Source organism: Camelus dromedarius, chromosome 12 (genome assembly GCF_036321535.1).
Source record: "Camelus dromedarius isolate mCamDro1 chromosome 12, mCamDro1.pat, whole genome shotgun sequence".
Classification (NCBI taxonomy): Eukaryota; Metazoa; Chordata; class Mammalia; order Artiodactyla; family Camelidae; genus Camelus; species Camelus dromedarius.
This window is the reverse complement of record NC_087447.1, coordinates 13,768,451-13,788,868: the sequence shown is the minus strand read 5'-3', so window position 1 is coordinate 13,788,868 and position 20,418 is coordinate 13,768,451. Positions and strand designations below refer to the sequence as shown.

Sequence of the window (20,418 nt, the reverse complement as noted above, 5' to 3'; positions counted from 1 at the left end):
GTTTAATTTCTGCCCAGAGAGAAGTAGAGAGTGGAAAGTGCTGGTTTTTCTCTACCGAGAAGCACTTTTCCCTCCTGTGCCTGGAGCAAGTTCATACTAGCCTGGAAATTCCTCAGCTCTGAGACCGGAGGTTCTGTACTCTGAGCCTCAGTGTCCTCATCTGTAAAGTGGAGATGATCATTCCTGCTTTACAGAGCTGTTGTGGGGACTGAATGAGATGGAGCCGGTGGGATGCTCGCCTCTTACCCTGCCCAGATTTGGAGCTCTGGGTTAGGGACCAGTGGTGGAAGAAGGGCACTCGCAAGCAGGGCGGCTTCTGTGGAATCCTTGATTAACAGCCACTAGTGCCTTTTTGGGTCCTCTTAGAAGGGGAAGGAGCTGAGGTTATTCTTGTTGCCATGTTCAGCTGTCACTGCTGAAAAGTTGTCCCTAACTTCCTTTTTCTGCAGTTTAACTTTGGTGCTCAGTGATGGAATCTGTGGGAATTGATTTTCTCCCATTTCACCCCCAGGCACCGCTATGCAATGAGCTAACTTGAGAAAGATGAACTTTCTGTTGATTGTATTCTTTTAAAAAGTACTTATGAGGAACCCCATGGTAGGTATCTTGTGAGGGTGCTGTTTGCAAGGGACTTTTTCTCCCTGACTGTGGTCGGTGGAAGAGTCTGGGGGCCCAGCAGACTTGGACTTGCCTCCTGGCTTTACCTCCCACTGACCAGCTCTGTAAACCTGGATGACAGATCACTGACCCTTCACTTTCTTTATAACAATGAAGGTTAATGTGAAAATTATTCGCCTTGCTTTGCTTTTGTTGTGTCAAATAGTATTCTTTTGGTTGCAGATACTAGACAGTCCAAACAAAAGTAGTTGAATAATAAGGGATATTGCCTCTCCCCAGACAAGAAGTCTGGAGGTGGGAAGGGACTAGGATTGCTTCATTTAGCCATGCAAGGATCCAGGTGTTTTCCCTCTTTTCATCAGCGATTCTCAGCAGGTTTCCTCCCCTCCTTATCACATAGTGGCTGCAGCAGCTCCAGGCACCATGGGCAGATCTGATGAAGTCCAGCAAAGCAGGATGGGATTTCTTTCCATGTAATTCCTTTTTATTAGTGAAGAAGCTCTCCCCCAAGAGACCCCTTGCAGACTTCTCTTAGGTTCCCTTGTCCCTTGTTTTAGTCTGGGTCCTTTAGGTCCCCTGGGTCCTGAGGCAAAGATTAAACTGCTGATGCTTTATTTGGGAAGTCTGGGCCAGTGAGGTCAAGATGAGGGAAAAGAAGTGGGGGTGAGGCCAGGAAAGACGGGAAGCCATACGATGCAGTGGGTTATCACTCTGGCTACTGTTTCATGATGAGCTTCAGAGAGACACCAGCTGGTGTGTACCCATCCTGGAATAGGTGGATGCAGGCTGAGGGCCGGGGCTGGAGGCAGGAAGATGAGCTGGGGAAGTTTAGGCTGAGGTGAGGAGGGCTTGAGGGTTGAGTGCGGTGGTGGGAATGGGAAGTTTGAGAGTCGGGGGGGCGAGAGGGAAAGGAGAATGAACAGGGCTTACCCTGCCCCCACTGGGCTTGCAGGGAGTGGAGAGGGGGAAGTACCGGATTCCTTTGAGTACGGTGCCTGGGTCACTGGGAGCTGGGACAGGGAACAGGCCCTTCCTTCTCTGCCCTTCAAGAGATGAGAATGAACGTTGTCCTTGTCGCTTCCCTTTGATAAGTGCAAATGGCGGGATAAGGGGAGGGAATCCTGGGCTGGATTGTTCGACTCCTGGACCTGACCGGTCTTGGCCTTGGCCTTGGCTGTACCTTTGCTGGGGGACCTTCTCTGGGTCTTCGGGATCGCTGCCTCTCTAGAACGAGAGGCTCGTTCTTTCCTTCAGTGGCATTTATTGAGTGCCTACTGTGCGCAGTACTCTAGGCACAGGCACAGACGAGGTTTCCATCCTAGTGGAGGCTACGGTTTAGTGGGAGGAGACTGACAATAACTGAAGTAAATGGGGAGGGGAAAACACACCAGGGATGTGATGGAGAGTGAGGGGGCTTATTTCTATTGGTTGGTTGGACAAGGACTCCTTGAAGAGGTGGCATTTCAGGCCACGATCTGGGAAGGTCTAGGAGCAGATTGCTTCTGGAGAAGGGAACCACTATATGAAGGCTCTAAGGGAGAACCAGCTTCAAGGTCTCAAAGGGCATGAGGGGTGATGAGGTCAGAGGGGCCATGTAGGCTGTGGTCAAGTTTGCATCTCATTATAAGTGTGATGGGAGGCTGGAGGACATTTTTTCCCCTAGAGCCCTTCTGAAAATTTCCCTCATCACAAGAACCATACTCTGAAACATCCTGTTAACCAAAAAGTGTCCTTACTATGCAACAGAATGAACAATCTTGACTTATTTTAGGTTTTTCAAGTATGGGTAAATAATTTATGGATAACAATAAATATGTGTGAGGATTCCCAGGGATCTAAAGATGGCAGATTGAGACACTGTCAACTAAAGAATCTTTAAGGTCCCTTCTGTTTCAAACATTTATTCTTGAAGCTCTTTGCCATATGATTTAGGAAAAAAAAAGTTTACTGCCACCTACTGGTAGAAGGAAGAAGATGAATTTTTGCACAATGAAAATTTCAAACCTGGTGGATTTCTGTCTGGTTTTACACCCTCCTTTCTTGACCTGCAGTGGCTCTGGGGAAGGGGTGATGTGGTGATGGTCCTACTTTCCTTTCTTTCTGGCCCAGAGAATCTCAACTCTTGTTCTGGTGTCCTTCTGCCTTTATGCACAATGTAGGGACAAGAAGGAGTGCTGACCTGGGGAGTTGCTTTTGTGGGGTGTTTCTGTGGGAAAAAACACCAGGCAGCCAACAGCCGTTTAGTCTCCATATAACTGAGTTAATCCATTGTTTGTAACTGACCCGCAGTTACACTGAATTCCCCTAGTCAGTGGCCCCACACCCTAACCCTGGCCAGCAGGCCCTTTGCTTAATGGACTTAACAGCCTGCCCCAGTTATTAAATTCTCAACTGCTTTATTTCTGATTTGCATTTGCCATGGCTGAATGAATCTGCTGACTTCCGTTTTCTTTTTCTGTTGCAGATCGTGTGCGAAGGTAACTGTAAGTACCACTTCCCATTACTCTTGTGTTGTTCGCAACTGCCCCCCGATGGACACAGTGACATTAACAGCCATGTGAAAAAATCACAGAAAATGCTAATTTGTTAATTAGTTTCCAGTTTTTCTTTAGATGTGGGGTGAGTGTCACGGAGGCAAGTGAAAGAAAAGATTTGATCAATTGTGCAATCCTGGGAAATAAAAAAATTTTTTTTCTGTGATTTTTTTTCTCCCTAGCTTATATCTATGGGTGATTAAAAAAAAAAACCCTTAGTTTTCATAATGCAGTATGCTTTATATGTATTTCATGTACTGTTATCACATCAGTCTTTTCTTGGGTGCTGTATTACCCCATGATTTTTAAAATGGTGTATGGAGGTGGGGGGAGGGTATAGCTCAGTGGGAGAGTGCGTGCTTAGCATGCACGAGGTCCTGGGTTCAATCCCTGGTACCTCCATTAAAAAAAAAAATAGTGTCCGGGGTTTGTATAACCTCGGGCAAACCAGACATAGCCTCCTGTGTATTTTGCTTCCATGTGGAAGGCTGAGTCCCAGTTGCTAACTAGGGCTAGTCCACTGAAGTCCTCCTGGGTCTATAGGAAATTGAGAAAAATAAGGATAGTATAGTGAGTTTTTAATGACCCTGAATATATTCAGTCAGAAGCATTTATTCTGGGATTATGTCCTTACTATTTTGATCATAATTTGTTTTATAAGAAATAAAATTAATAGTATTTGGTAATTTTTAAAATGCACCTCTTTGAAAAAATAAAAATTGGTAGCTTTTGTTTGTTCTCAAAATTTGGGGACTTTTTTTTTTTTCCTGGTTGGTAAAATCTCAAGGTCTGTGAACCATAGAGATGAAATAATTAGAATGCTCTCACAGTGCCATAGCAAGGGGGCAGACCTTGCTGAAACCTTCTAATAAAGAAAGTCTCAGTTAATAACAGTAATTATGCAGAGCCTGTGCAAACAATAGGGAGGATTCTCCAGTTGCTTTTTCTTCCTTGTTAATCACTTTGGTTAAATAAGCTGCTAGGATCCTTCTGCAGGCTTGAATCACTGGTGCAAAAGAAGAAAACATCTATGCATAGAGGCGATATTGTAAAGTGGGGAAGGGGGTTGATGAGGGAACTATGATACTTTTTAATAATTATAGTAAAAAAAAAAAGTCTGTTGAATGGCCAGTGTATGGTAGGCGGTGTCCTTTTATTAGCTTATGTTTTGTTTTTCTTTCCTGTGTTCTAGGCTCCAACTGTGAGTTGTCTACAACCAAGGCACAAGAAAACTTTCCAGTAACAAGTGTAACCAATTCGAGTGGCCAGATTCAGCAGTTTTCCCCGGCAGACAGTGATGGGAACACTTCAGTTTTGGGAGTGACTTCTGGGAAGCAACCTTATTTCACCTTTTCAGGTAACTCTAGTACCTGCTGCCAACAAGTACAGACAAGTGAGCGAGACTTTTCTTTTGGAAGGGATGGTGGGTTTTAGAGAATGCCAGTGTCTTCGTATTTGCGGTGTATTGAAGAACAGTGTATCTCAGCTTCAACAGTAAAAAGCAACTACTTCTTGGATCGCTTTGCTCCCCATTCTTGGCCCTGTTGCCTGGCTCGAGGGGTAGCCTGGCTCCTCTGGGAGCTGCTCTGACACTTCTCTGTCTGTCCTTTGAGCAATACTACAATGGTGTGGCAGGTCAGAGCATTGACTGAGAATCAGAGACTCAGGTTTGCTTCCTGGGTCTGTCAGTTTCTCACTGCATGACCGAGGGCAAGTCATTGGTCCTCTTAGACCTCGGTTTCTTCCTCTTTATTACCAAATAGTACATGTATATACACAAACATATTTTAAAAAGGTATTTTAAGGTGTACTTTATTTTCTGAACTGTTGAAAGTTAAGAATCTGCTTTTTGCAAAACCTCCCCAGGATCCCTGTATGAACCAACAAAATTGAGTCGTTAACACATTTCTCCTTCTTTAAAATGGTGCCATAGCCTTCTTTATGAAGTCATTGTGAAGCATAAATGAGAAAATGTGTGTACAGCACGTGGTCAGCACCCAGAACAGGGCTGCTGCTGCCCTTGCTTTATCTTTATCTTCATCACCATCATCATCACTGATTGCAAATGGCACTGCAGTGACAAGCTGCCCAAAATGCTCCTCTGAAGCTGTGAACTGGGCACTTTATAAAGAGGAAGCTCAAGTCCGGGGGGGGCTTCCTGCCATGAAGTTTATTGCATTGTGGGTCACCAGATTCTTCTGTGCCTGGTCCCTTTTCCCTTCTCTGGTTTCTTCTCCTGCCCTTCTTCATTGATTAGGTAAATGTTTGCATCTCCCAGGTTCCAGGTAAGGCACACTCTTCATGCTGTCATCTGAAGGCCAGGTGCGTGCTGAAGTGGTGTTATCTGCATCACCTTTAATCTTCTGGAATCAACCCCCAGGTCCTTGAGGAGAAGGACTCTCTTATTGCCTGTGCTTATTACTCTTCTGTCTCTAGTTGTTACCACTCCATCCTGAATGCAATTGGGATGCGTCCGTTTTGACGTCCTAGTTATTGTTACTAACCGCAGCGGCTTCCGCGGTGTTACAATCCTGTACTTGTGCAGTTTGACAGATGATGCAAGTGAGGTTCAGCGTGACGGGAGGACCTTTAGTAAATCACATGCTCATGCCTAGCAGGATTGGACTCTGAGCCCAGGTTTTCGAATGTTCCAGTCCAGTGACTTTGTTTACCAAATCCTGGTGCCTTAATAGTAATCCTTTGTGTTTAATGTAGTGTCTTAGAGCTGTCAACAGAGGAAACCGAGACTGAGAGGTTTTAAGGGACAAATTCTGGGTCACATGGCTAGGGGGCGGAGCAGGTCCTTACGTCCAGGTCTGGATTCCGAGACCAGTCCTTCTCTCTTTATGCTACTCTGTCCTGTAGCATCTTTATGTCAGAGAGTTGTGGAGTGTCCTCCTGATATCAGGGTTTGGCAAAAAAAAAATGATCACCTGCTTCTGCACCATATATGCCTCTCAACCTGCCCTGTTTTCTGAGATTCAGGAGACAGACTCTTTTTCCATCTTAGGTCTCTTTTGTGTCATTTTCTGTACAGATTTAACTCCAAGTTCAAGTCGTAGCTAACAAGGCCAACCTGTATCGTTTTTGTCTTCTTTTTGCAGCCTTCTGTTTCACTAACACATGCACACACGTATATATGGGAATCTAAGTGTATTTTGTTGGGAGTCCAGGAGGCAAATAAAGAGAAGTGAAATTCTAGGATTGCAAAATTCACTTCTGGAAAGGAAACATACAGAGCAGTCCTTAGTCTTATATTTCTTTTTGAAATATAACTTTTTTTTTTTTTCCCCCAGAGGAAGTACTGGGGATTGAACCCAGGACCTTGTGCATGCTAAGCATGCACTCTACCACTTGAGCTATGCCCTCCCCACCCTGAAGTATAACTTTTTTCTTTCTTTCTTTTTTGTTTTTTGGGAAATGATGTTAAAATAGAATCCAGTCCTCTGGAAGCTGTTATCATCAGTACAACCCACGTGACCCCAACCTGGAAAAACGATGCAACTGCTTCTGATTACACACATGGAGTCAAGAGTGGGACAGAAAATGGGCAGATAAGTCTTTCAAATCAAACAAGTGGTGTCAGCACAGACTCAACTCCGGAAATAGTCAGTGGGACTTCAGGAAATGCCACAACAAGTAAGATGAGTAGCTCCCAGGGACGATTGTGAACCATCCTTCTCATCCTGTATCCTAGAGCCTTGTGCGTTCAACTCACCTTTTGCAAAGAGATTGGTTTTCATTGACTGTGGAAGAGGAGGAAAGATTCTGTGTTGTTTCAAGCCCAGATGTTCAGGTGGCAGGATCATTCAATATTAAGATCTTGTGTATTTTGGGATATTTTAACTGCTTCTAACTGTTTGGTTTTAAAAATCTTTTATTAGTATTGGCTAATACTTTTCTGCTAAGACTTGGGAAGAGAGACCCTGTTAGAAGTGTGTCTTGATGGTGTCGGTAATTACTAGGCTTCTTTTAGGCTCCCCAGGGAAGTCAATGCTGTGTTTATATTCCCAGGAGCTTCTATTGGGCATGAAAGTTTTATAGAGGAGTATGTGTTTCAAATGAAATAAGAGCCCAGTGATATTCAATTAAGCTTAGATTTTTATTTAGCTTAGATGTCAATATCTTGAGCCACCTGTTACAGCTGCAAATACAGCTTTTTTTTTTTTAGCTAAAAAGAACCAAAAATATAAAAAAGAGATGAGAAGCTCTTTTTAAGCTGAGAAAAAGATAAAATTTAAAAAAGAGGTCCTGTGTTAGCTTTCTGATCTGGGAGTGTGGTCTCATTGGCTAGTCACGGCCATGGAAACCTGATCTCTTGAGCCCGCGGCTTGAAGTGACTGCCTGGCCCAGCGCCTTCTGCACACGAAGCAGGCCAACACTAAACCAGTGGTTTTCAACTTTTTTTTTTAAGCCAGGAAACTATTTCTTTAAATAAAATCTTGCCCAGAAGCCCAGTAAGTAAAAAAGAACTGGGGAGGGAGGATCACAGGTATCTTCAAAAAACTCCTGGAGGTCCTCAGAGCACAGTTTCCAAGGAAAAAAAAACTCACAGTAAAGATTTGCTATATTATATTGTGAAAGAGATGAAATGAAGGAGAGAGCAGAGAGATGAGAATTAAGGAGGAAGAAGAGGACAGAATTTAGAAATGGTGATGGGACAAGATGATGTACAATTGGTGACTGCAGGAAAGAGGAGGTGGACAGGTGGCCAAAAGCACCCAGCCCAGGAGCCAGGTATCCTCAGTCCAACTTCAAGCCCCCGAGGTCAGGGCTGTGTTTATCAGCTGCTATTCACTGAGCATGTACTATGTGCTTAGCTGTCCTTCCTACATCAGGGCATCCTCACAGTAACCTCGAGGTCTACAGTGGAGGAAACTGCAGTGCTGAGAAGTTAAGTTTCTTCTGTGCTCCTGGAATTACTGAGCATCACATGGTGGGAACCCAGGAGCCTGATTCCAGAGCGCAGTGATACAGTGATGCTCCTAACAGTCACCCAGACCATTGAGCTGGCTGATTTATTGGTGTTGTATTTCCTTAAAAAAGACACGAGTGACCCGATTTAGAAATCTTTGCAACAGATACATTTAACTTGAAGGATGGAATCGTTGTGTGGATCAGCTCGCTTCAGAGCTGAGTTATCCAGGCCAGTGTCTTTGAGTTCAGCCACCTCAAGAAGGGTTGGGGCTCCGTCTGCAATGCTGCTTGTGCTTGTGTCTGCCTAAAGCTGGAGCCCTGGGTTCTTGTTTTTCCCCCATGCTACCAGTAGTGGGCGTTCTTGAGCAAGTCATTCTGCTATTCTCAAGACTGAAGGTGGTGGCTAAAATGATTTGGTTTATGTCACAAGCAGCCAAATAAAGTGATGGAAAGAGCAGTGGGGGGATAGTAGAGATTGAAAGTCTTCTGAAAAGTCCCCGTGGGGTTGGAATACAGGGATGAGTGTCTTGATTGAAATGTCTTGGTACTCTGAAACATTATTTGTATTATCTTGAATTGAGACCTTTAGATGTAGCAAATGACCACTTTATTTGACGCCTTCTTCCTGAAGTCTGAAACAAATGTTAAATGTTTCTGTCTGAAGGGGCAATTGAGAAGAGTATCAAAATCACTGTTGGAGTTAACCATTTTGGAGAATAGTACCCAGCCTAAAAATTTTTGGCTTTAAGGTTTATTCTTTTTTCCTCTTTTCTGTATAATGATAAGTTTTCTTCCTGCTGTGAGATGGTGGAATGGCACTGGACTCTGGTATAAAGGAATTATTTTTAGTGGGTCACACTGAAACATCAGTGTCCCCAGTCATTCTTAATGAAATGTGGCTACAAATATCATATTCCATCAATGCCCACTGTGTGTTTTTAAAATAGAGCCGAGTCAAACTTTTGGTCTTCGTGTTGCCTTCGTGAATGTGACGCAAGTTGTTCTTACCTGGGAGAATGATAACATCATTGCCACCTACTGGATGCTCCTTGAAGACGTTGGAAGCCAGGAGTTGGTCAATATAACAGACCTGAAGCCAAGGTGTCAATACGAGGTCACCCCGTATTTTTCAGAATCAAATGAGACACAGAGAAATGCCCTGGTTACAGAAAATGGCTTAGGTGAGTTACAGAAGCGGGCTTCTGATCTGCTGGTTTGACTTTTAGTAACTTCTTATATTTGTATAGTGTTTTAGAATTTTAGAGGTCTTCTCCAGATTTCAGCGTGACCCCACACGTATATGAGGAAGGAGGGAGAAATGTTCTTATTTTACAGGTCAGCACATTGAGGGTTGAAGCTCTTTGGACTCTGGCATCCAGGAAAGTAGCTGGCCCCTTTAGCTCTCTAAGCTTTCAGCAGCGCAGATAACAGCTGTGTTAATACAAGGAGGCCCATTGGCGGAACTTACCACGTCCACTGAGAAAAGGGGGTGCTTCCCAGGCAAATCTAGCAGATGTCTTCTGCATCGACAGTGGAGTAGTCATTTGCAGACTTCATAGGATTTTCAGGGGTAACCTGTGAATTGAGAAGAAGGACCGCCCTTTTACACATAAGGAAACAGAACTCCAAAGTAGTTGTGAGAATTCCTGATGGCAGGTGACCGAAACCAGACTTCAAATAGCTTAGACAAAAGAGCAATTTACAAGCTCATGTGTATTTCCCTCCCATGGGCAGCAAGGCCTTGAAGAGATGAGGTGATTCTTGTCTCTCCTCCCTGCTTCTTTCTTTTCACCGGTTTGCCTCCTAGTTCAGCAGTTCTGTCTGTTTTGCGTGCCTTCAGCCGGGGTCTGGTCCCGGGAAAGAATTCCTTGGGTGGGCTCTGATTAGCCCAGCGTGTGTCACGTGGCTGTCCCGGGAAACCCATGTCTGGAGTTGGGTAGGAGAAAATGGTTTCTCGAAAGAAGCTGGGGAGGGATGCAAAGAGCTGAGCTGGAGAGAGAAGCCCAGATACCTGCGGTGCTACCTGGGATAAAAGTACAGGGCGGAATACCTGCCCCACATCAGGCCCCTTGCAGGAGCACGCATCTCTGTGTGGGGTGGGAAGGGAATGGACACTCGTGGAGTCCCGACCGGGGCTGCTGTCTGACGTGCCATCTTCCGGCGGGGAGGGCAGCGGCGCTGGCAGAAGACACGGACGTGCTCCTGTTGCAGGTAACACCTTTGCCTTTTGTGTTTGAAACAGACGCCAGCAACGCGGACAGCCGGTCCCAGCCACCCAGGATCCTCACTCCCCAGTGCAAATACCCACCCGAATCTGCAGACCAGTCCTCTGACCCTTCTCTGACCCAAGTCCAGCTTTTGGGGTTAAAGTCTGACACACTGTACAAGGCCACTGTTTATCCTCAAGCAGAAGACGGCACCGAAGGACAGCCCCAGTCCACAGAGTTCAAAATAAGTATGTTGAATTGTGTAAAATGGCTTCAGCCAGAGGTTTTTTTTTTTTTAGCACAAAGTTTGTTTTCTGTGATTCTGGTTCTGGGTTATCTCTTGCTTCATAAGTAGTTTTGTTGTCAGAGGGAGTTTTCCAGAAGGGATTTCGGACAGAGCAGATCCAGTGAGTTTCTTCTTAACTCTGTGGCCAAGACTTTTCTTTCATTGAGCTCAATACACCGTATTTTTAAAAATTGAGATATAGTCGATTTACAATGCTGTGTTAATTTCTGCTGTACAGCAGTGATTCAGTTGTATGTGTGTGTATATATATATTCCTTCTCATATTCTTTTTCATTATAGGCCATTACAAGGTGTTGAGTATTGTTCCCTGTGCTATACAGTAGGACCTTGTTGTTTATTTTATATGTAGTAGTTAATATCTGCAAATTTCGAACTTCCAACGTATCCGTCCCCACCTCCTTTCCCCACTGGTAACCATAAGTTTGTTTTCTATGTCTGTGAATCTGTCTCTGTTTTGTAAATAAGTTCATTTCTGTCATTTTTTAAAACTTAAAAAAAAAATTGAAGTATAGTCAGTTACAATGTATCAATTTCTGGTGTACAGCATAGTGTCCCAGTCATGTATGTATATACATATATTTGTTTTCAAATTCTTTTTCATTAAAGGTTATTATAAGATATTGAATATAGTTCCCTTTGCTATACAGAAGACATTTGTTTTTTTAATCTATTTTTATATATAGTGGTTAACATTTGGAAATCTCAAACTCCCAAATTTATCCCTTTCCAGCCTCTTTCCCTAGTAACCATAAGATCGTTTACTATGTCTGTAAGTCTGTTTCTTTTGTAGATGAGTTCATTAGTGTCCACTTTTTTTTTTTTTTAAGATTCCACATATAAGTGACATCATATGGTATTTTTCTTTCTCTTTCTGGCTTACTTTACTTAGAATGACAGTTTCCAGGTCCATCCATATTGCTGCAAATGGCATTATTTTATTCTTTTTTTATGGCTGAGTAGTATTCCATTGTGTATATATACATTTTCTTTATCCACTCACCTGTCGATGGACATTTAGGTTGCTTCCATGCCTTGACTATTTTAAATAGTGCTGCTATGAACATTGAGGTACATGTATCCTTTTAAATTAGAGTTCCCTCTGGATATATGCCCAGGAGTGGGACTGTGGTTTTCCATAATGGCTGCATCAAACTACATTCCCACTAGCAGTGAAAGAGGGTTCCCTTTTCTTCACACCCTCTCCAGCATTTATCATTTGTGGACATTTTAATGATGCTGTGAGGCGTCACCTGTAGTTTTGATTTGCATTTCTCTGATGATTAGTGATATTGAGCATCTCTTCACGTGCCTGTTGGCTATGTGTCAGTACAGCATATTGAGCCACTACCATGTGCAGACACTGGGCGCTACCTCATGTCTTTCTTTCATATCTCTGCGTACTGGCCAGTGAGACAAACTGGTGTACTGTCTTTCTCTTATAACTTGATTGATACTCATTTTGCCCATAGTGGTTAAGTATTTTTCCCTTGAGAGAAGAAAACACGTTTCCTTTTTTGGCCTGAACTTGGAAGGCATTCTGACCTTCCTGTGACACTTGCTGACACGCACGTTGCTGCCTTCTACCTGTAATTTGTCAGCACTCCCACTCTGTAAATTGGCCAATATTTAGAAGCTTTTTTGGAGTTGCTGATTAGGGGGTAAAGAAACACATGGTTCCTACCCTCAGGGAATTTCAATATAGGTGAGGAGCCGAGATAAACAGTCTTGGAGAAGTACATGGTCAGGCTCTGTGGGTTCAGGAAGAAATGCTGTAGACTTGTAGCCCCTGGGGGCTAGGTTGCAGGCCACATAGACTGACTTTGGTTATTTTATCCAAAAATATATCTATTCTGAAAGGCTGTTGTAGACCCATAGAACGGAGGGAGAGAGGGTGGGGGCTGGAGGACCAAGGACAGAAAACAGACTGGCATCCAGGATGCTCTGGAGGGCTGGACCACTCTGGACCTTGGTGACACTCCCTCAGGATTCTAAGGTGGAGAGGGTGCCACATACTTTTTCTCCATGTAGCTTTCTGGATGGCTGTGCTGGTGAAGGGAGCCGCTGGCCCCCAGCTTCTCTATGGGTGCCAGTACTTCCTCTCTGCAAGAGAGATTGAGATGCCTTTTGGAAAAGGAGGTTGGGTGCTGCACAGGTAACACATGGCCACTGTCCACTGTAGCAGCCCAGTATGTGCTGTGACATTGGAAGACTGGAGCATGAGTTTAACCTCAAATCCCAAAGGAAGGCCTCTCTGCAGGGAGGAGAGGCTTTGATGTGGCGGGGGGGAGGGGTTGGATTTGGATAAATAGAGAGGAGGAGGGGGACGTGTCCATTGAGGAAACATTGTGAGTGAAAGTGCAGATCATGGACACTGAGGTATGAATGTGGGGAGGCTCTGGGACTCCGTGACGTCTCAAGGACTCTGATGATTCTAGAGGGGTTGATTTAATTCCTAGAGAGATGTTATATGTATGTTTCGCTCTTTTGTGGGGACCTGGAGGATATGCTGTAGGTTACTTGGAGGCAATTATTGGCTGGGAGAGGAGGGGCAAGAGAGAGGAGAGGAAGGGGCCCCTCCAGGCGTGCCAGTGACAGTGGAGGGACTGCCCTACACACAGGATGCTTGTGCGGGGGGTGGGTAAGTGGGGGCTGAACTCTAGCCTGTTGGCGCCTCACCAAGCCCTGCACCCCAGGGCAGAGCCGTCCAGAGGAGGTTCTGTTTGCCTGATTTGCTAATACGGTTCACGTGGCTTAGTGTGTGCCTGGGGTTCCCTGCTTTTTAAAGTGATTTAAGTGGAATCAAAGTAATAGTGATTGTGTCTTAGGCTTGTGTTCATATAGATACACAGCAGAGCCTGGTTTGTGTTGGCTGTCCTAGCACGTAATAAATAATCATTATATAATACATGTAATTATTATATTGTCATAATTTTATTATTGCCATAACCCTCTCTGTATTGTATACACACACCACACACACATATATGGTATCAGGCACTTGTCAAGTGACTAGTTAGGTGGCACGGAGTTAAGGAAACCATCACAGGGTGTTGAGACCCCTGAAACTTGTTGTGGTAGAAAATCAACCTCCAAGGCTGAAGAGCAAGGGGAAGGGAATGGTGTTTCTGGAGCCCAGTGAGGGTCGGGGCAATGGAGGAGCCAGTCATGCCAGAACAGGCAACAGAGCAGGAGGCAGAGGGGAGAACGATTCCAATTGCTTTCTTTTCCAGCCGCCCAGTCGCCTGCCCGTATCATTCAGTGGTGGAGCCTGGTCCCAGGCCACCTGGCAGGGTCTCTGCACACCTGTGCCCCAGTGATGCAGTGTGCAGGAGTCAGCCTCCCGGGGCACAGAGCAGGCAGGAGAGGGGCAGAGGGTGGGTTGGGAGGGTGGGGTGGGCAAGTGGGAGGACCTAGCACTCTGGTGTTGCCTTTTCTTGAGTTCGGTTTGCTACCCTGATTTTAGAGATGAGGAAACTGAGCCTGGTGATTTTCCTAAGGTCCACCTGGCTATTAAAGCAGAGCTGACCTTGGAACCAAGACCTGCCTCGTGCTGAAGTCTGCGGTCCTTATTTGGTCACGTAGAGTATAGTGTTCATTCTTAGATGGATACGTACTTGAGGCCTTTCTGGGTCATCCAGCCCGTAGGGGACATGAGTAGGGTCCATGTTGTTGTCTGAGGAGTCTGTCACATCTTGAAGTCAACTCACAAGAAGAACAAAGAGTTGCAATTGGCCAGATTGTTCCTTCACTGAAGATGCTCCCCCCATGCACTTGGGCATGTTGTGGTTGTGGTTAAATGGTGTAGAGTTGGAAGGAAGAATCACTAAGAGTGTTTCTTAGATGAGAGGATGTGCTGTGATGACAGCCTCTCTCTCTCTCTCTCTGTCTCTCTCTCTCTCTCTCTCTCTCTGTAGCTTGGCCATTCTGGTGGTTGTTAACTTGTCTTGTGTCTTCGCAGAGTCTATCCGGGTATTTGACCTTCAAGTCGTGAACATCAGTGCCACAAGCTTGACCCTGACCTGGAAGATCAGTGATAATGAGTCATCCTCTGTCTACTCCTACAAGATACAAGTTGCTGGCAGGACCGATTCCTTCAATCTCACTGTCAGTGAAACTCATGCTGTCATCACTGCACTCAGCTCCAGCACCTTATACAACATCACTGTGTGGCCTTTGCTCAGTGACGGATCTGAGGGCACTCCAGGCTTTCTCCAAGTGTACACCCGTGAGTCTGCTCCTTGCTTTGCTAACCTTTCTTACCTGCCTGCTGTGCGCCAGGCCCAGATACAAGATAGACTGTTCCTGCACTCGAGGAGGGCACAGCTCAGCATGTGGGTCCTCAGGGACTCTTACTTGCTTCAGACGTGTGGTACAGTAACAGTGATCATGGCTTGACCCGGCCCACATGCCCAGCATCGTGTGACGTGCTTTCCTTGTGTGGTCTCATTTAATGTCCTCAAATCTGTGACAAGGTTGGCATCAGCCTAGTTTTATGGATGAGGAAGCCCAGGTGGAGAGGGGTGTCAAGAGCCGGTGTCATACCTTGTAAGTGTCACAGCCTGTGCTTTGCTGGCCACTCTAGTGTGGTGGAGGTGGAGAGCAAATTGATCCACAGAGACATAAAGAACCTGCATATTCATGTCCCTTTGTCCTTTGGATGCTGGCTGGCATTCTCATGAAGCAGCCATAGCTGCATCTCGTCTTTTCTTCTCATCCAACTGTCCCTTGAAGATGAGATGATAGGCAGTAAATGAAAAGCTTTCTGTTCCAAGGAAGGTCTAATAATTGAAAAAAAACACAATGATGGTGTCCCAGGAGTAGAGTAATTTAGTGGGTAATGGTATCAGTGTCACACTGTGCCAGGAGCTGGACATGTGTCCAGTGGCCTTCATGGGAGGTGTCAGGATCCCTGTTCTACACGTGAGAAAACTGCAGCCCAGCACAGCTGAACAGTTTGCCCAGGACCGCAGAGCTGGCAAGTGGCAGAGCCGAGACTTGAGCCCAGGGGCTGCCTGGCTCTGGACCCAGGGCTCATCCCACCAGAATGCTTTATTCGAGGGTCTCCTGCTTCCCAAGAAGTACACACTTCAGGCGTTCTTACAACCATCTTCTGACTGGGTCTTGGGGGTAAATAGAACCCGCTTCCTTTTCTTTACCTTTTGCTTTTTCACTGTTTAATCTGTTAGGATTTTTTTTGTGGTAAGTAACAAAACAGTCCCCAAGTATCCAAGGCAGGAGTTTATTTCTCTCTCATTTTAAAAGAAGCCCAGCGCCAGGCAGGATGGGGTGGGAGCGTGTCAGCTGTGGTTCAGTTGCAGGAAACAGAAGCTGAGCTATTTGAAGCTGAAAGGGACTTAATCTCAGGAGCGGAGGCTTTACAGAATCCCTGGAAGGGCTGGGGTGTTAGTTTGCTGGGGCTGCTGTAACAGGTCACAGACCGGGAGGCTTAAACTACAGAAATCTATTCTCTCACAGTGCTGGAGGCCAGAAGTCTGAGATCAAGGTGACAAAGTGACTCAGGGTTGGTTTCTTTGGAGGCCTCCCTTCTTGGTTTGTACTGGCCGTCTTCTTCCTGTGTCTTCAGGTTGTTACCCTCTGGTCTGTGCATGTCTGTGTCCGAATCTCCTCTTCTTATAAGGATACTAGTCATATGGGGTTAGGGTCTACTTAATGTCCTCATTTTAACTTAATCACCTCTTTAAAAATCCTATCTTGAAATATAGTCAGATTCTGAGGTACTGGAGGTTAGGACTTCAACCTATGAATTTTGAGGGTTACACAATTCAACTCATAACAGCTGGGGAGCAGGCTTTCGGCTGGGACCCAGAAATGACTCCCTTCCCAGGGAATCCCCAGCTGTGAAACAGTCAGCAGCCTCAGCTGTAGTGTTGGCTCCAGAAATGTTCAGCTGCTGTCCTGGTATCAGGAAGCTGCAGCCAACACCACGTTGTTGGTTCTAGAGCTGGCCAGACTGAGCACCAGGCATCACGTCACATTCCAGCTACAAGAAGGAAGGACAGAAAATAGTGCTTCACCCTTTAAGGATACTTCCTGGAAGCCTTATGGGTACTTCTGCTCACATCCGATTGGCCAGAACTTAATCACATGGCTACTTAGTAGCAAGTGAGGCTGGGAAATGTAGTTTTTATTCCCAACAGCTGTGTATACTGCTAAAACTCTGGGAGTGTATGATTAAGGAAAAAGGCAAGGGGGGTCCATTTTGGGGGTCAGTAGCAGCCTGTGCTGCACATCCTTAAACAGAGACTCTGGAGGCTTAATGATGTGTGCAAGATAAAGCAGCAGCCAGCAATGGCCACAGTCCTTTTTCAGAGCGTGAGCCCTTGACCCACGAGAATTCTCATTTCCTGTGAATGACTTTGCACAACTTAAACACCAGTTTCTGCACTTCTGTGGTCAAGGGTTCTCTCTCTCTCTCTCTCTTTTTTAAGTTCTGTTTCTTTCTTACTTTTTAGGATTTCTTTTGGGGAAGAGGGGTAATTACATTTATTTATTTATCTTTAGAGGAGGTACTGAGGATTGAACCCAGGGCCTCATGCATACTAAGCATGTGCTGTACCACTTGAGCTATACCCTTCCTGCGAGTGTTCCCTTCATGCTTAGAAACACTAGTTTCTGAGGGGCTTGTGTTGTAGGTAATAATACAGAGAAGAGAAAGGGAGAGGTTGGGTGTCCCAAGTGTGCATTTAATCTCAGTATAAATATTTTATGAGGGTCAGTAACCCTTGTTTTCTGGAGAAATAGATTGTTAATCTAGTCATTTATTTTCTTCCTACAGACCCTAGTCCAGTTTTTGACTTTCGAGTGACAAATGTCAGCACAAGGGAAGTTGGCTTAGCATGGAGCAGCAATGACTCTAATTCCTTTGAGATATCTGCCACTCGCAATGGAACTGGAAAACCTCAGGTGGAGACAACTACCAACCAGAGTATTGTCATTGGTGGCTTAGACCCTGGGACCAAGTACCGTTTTGACATAGTGCCAGAAGGACCAAATGGGACTAAAGGGGAATCCCGGACAGTTTACAGTAGAACTGGTAAGCAGATAAGCTGTGTTTTCTGTGAAATAGTCATATTTCTTAAGGGATATGAATATAATTTATAAATGTCAGGTTTTCCAAATACTGCTTTTCTTTTGTCTAAGGAAAATCTTCAAAAAAATTTATGACAGCAATGCATATTCGTTATATAAAATACAGACAAGCAAAAAGAGAAAAATCACAGGTAAACCATCAGCCAGAGATAATCGCTGGTAACCTCTGATGTGAGATGTTTAGGAAGTTTAAGGTATATACTGGCATATGTGTGTGTATGTATTTCTTTTATAAATATTGAAGTCATCCTGTACATGCTTTTTATAATCTGCTTTTTCTTCACTTAAAAGTTTATCATCAGTAGGCTTCCTCATCAGTATGAATATATCTGCAAGATGATTTTAATACCTGTCTGACATTCCACTGTCAGAATCAGAGGTCAGCAGACAATAATAGCCCATGGGCCAAATCTGGCCCACTGCCTGTTTTTATAAACACAGTTTTATTGGAACACAATCATGCTCATTTCTTTATATAATGTCTATGGCTTCTTTTGTGCTAGAAATGAGTAGTTGCAACAGAGAACACATAGCCTGCAAAACCTAAAATATTCTATGGCCCTTATAGAAAAAGTTTGCTGACCCCTTGGTTAGGTCGGTGGTTCTCAAAGTGTAGTCCAGGGATCTCTGAGAGTTTCATTCTCATAATAAAACTGGAGCGCTATTTGGCTTTTTCACTCATTCTCTCAACTCACAGTGGAGTTTTCTAATGGCTGTATGATACGGGATAGCATTGTTTTTCTTTTGGCTAGTAATGAAATGCATGCTTGTGTATTTTTATGTTTTAAAATTTTCCTCATTGAAAAATTTCATTACAGCAAACATAAATATAACCTAAATAAATAAAAATTCTCTGAGAACCTCAGTAACATTTAAGAAGGCAGAAGGGTCCTGAGACCTTGATGTTTAAGAACCCCTGATCTGAATGTATTACAAATTATGTAATTACTCCCCTGTTGTTGGCCAGGTGGATTATTTACAATTTTTCTTAAACAACATTGTGATACAATAGTTTTGTTAGTTCTATAAAGCTAATTGATAGTGATAAAAAATAGTTCATGAAAACAATTTATTTTTCATTGTTTTAAAATTTGAAATGAAATTTTTGGGAAAGCTTGGAAAACATACAGTATTCTTTGATCTTGGCTTGCAAGGGAATTGGAATCCTCTCCACGGAAGGGAATAATAAAGAAACGAGACCGATTCCTTGAGCCGTATGTGCAGTCATTTGGGCTCTTGAGATTCTCTGTGTGGATTTCCTCGGCTCTGTTGGTTGGGTTTAGCACTGATAGTTACTTGGAAGACCTTCTAAAATAAGGGAAGGGCTCAAACGCATCCCTCAGATGAAGTGCAGTAGTTCCTTTTCAAGTCTGAATTTTAGATTCAACTGTTGAGTTAGGGCTGTGATATCAACGTATATATTTTTTTCTTTTGTTTTGAGAATGTCGATAGTGGTAAGAGGATCACCACTGTGGGGTCCCTTGGTATTGTGTGATTTGCCAATGTTCAGAATTTAATATAGTAATAATATAATATACTGGGGGTCTGCAAAGTGCTGGGTTCTCATCCTGTATTTAAGCATTTTTTAACACGACATCGTGAGGTAGGTATTACTATCTATCATCTCTGTTTTACAGAGTAGGGAATGGGGACTCTGTGAACTTAAGTGCCTGGCCCACAGGGACAAGGTAGTGAACTGATCTCCATCTGGCTTTGAAGACTGGGGTCGTCACCACAGTATGGAGTGAATGACACTTTGATGTGGTGCAGCTGCAAAAGTAATTTTGGACTATTCATAAGGAGAAGGCGTCTCCTGTACTGTTGCCTATGATTGTCCCATTGAATGGAAATCAGGAAGAGCTGTAACAAGGCACTAGGCTCTCAGGGGTATTACCATTCTACTATTGAACAATGTTCATTATTACTGAGGGAGAAGCAATGCGATAGGATGAAAGGCAATTTTGAACAAGGGAAACAAATACCGTATGATGCAGTAATTCCACTCCTACATGTATGTATTTCCAAAAGAATTGAAAGCAGGGACTTGAACAGTTATCTGTACACCAGTGTTCAAAGTAACATGATTCACACTAACTAAAAGGTGGAGGTAACCAGACATATAAGCCAGACATAAAAGGACAGATACCCTATGATTCCACTTCTGTGAGATGCCTAGAATAGGCATGCTCATAGAGACAAAAAGTCGAAGAGAGGTTACCTTCTGGCTGGGAGGACAGAGGAACAAGGAGTTGTCGTTTAACAGGAACAGAGTTCGTGTTGGGGATGATGAAATGTTTGGGTATAGATAATGGTTTTAGTGACACAACATTGTGAAAGTTCAATACTACTGAGTTGTACATTTGGCAATGGTTAAAATGATAAAATATTATGTTGTGTTTATTTTAGTACCATAAAAAGGGAAACAGCAATAACTCCACTGTTGTTTTTAAAATATATTTTAGGATTTTTTAAAAATCTTTTTTTTGGGGGGGTGGAATTTGATTTATTTATTTAATGGAGGTACCGGGGATTGAACCCAGGACCTTGTGCATGCTGAGTACACGTTCTACCACTGAGCTATCCCCTCCTCCCTTAAAAATTTAACTCTGCTCTTCTGACCCAACTGAATTCCTTTTTTGTCTGTATCCACAGACATACATTTAGTTTATATCATTGCAAAAATTGTATGAATCACTTTACTTTGCATTTGAACTTGGTATATACC

The 20,418-nt window shown here is 44.0% G+C and overlaps 1 protein-coding gene across 1 annotated transcript in view; it reads left to right on the top strand.

Annotated features, from left to right (window-relative positions):
- PTPRJ (protein tyrosine phosphatase receptor type J) overlaps positions 1-20,418 on the top strand; it is a 153,034-nt gene that overhangs the window by 101,251 nt on the left and 31,365 nt on the right. Inside the window, exons 2-8 of the mRNA XM_031459580.2 lie at positions 3,083-3,101; positions 4,345-4,509; positions 6,588-6,791; positions 9,017-9,250; positions 10,312-10,524; positions 14,542-14,808; positions 17,380-17,637. Coding sequence (XP_031315440.2) covers positions 3,083-3,101; positions 4,345-4,509; positions 6,588-6,791; positions 9,017-9,250; positions 10,312-10,524; positions 14,542-14,808; positions 17,380-17,637 — 1,360 coding nt within the window. The remainder of the gene's footprint in view (positions 1-3,082; positions 3,102-4,344; positions 4,510-6,587; positions 6,792-9,016; positions 9,251-10,311; positions 10,525-14,541; positions 14,809-17,379; positions 17,638-20,418) is intronic.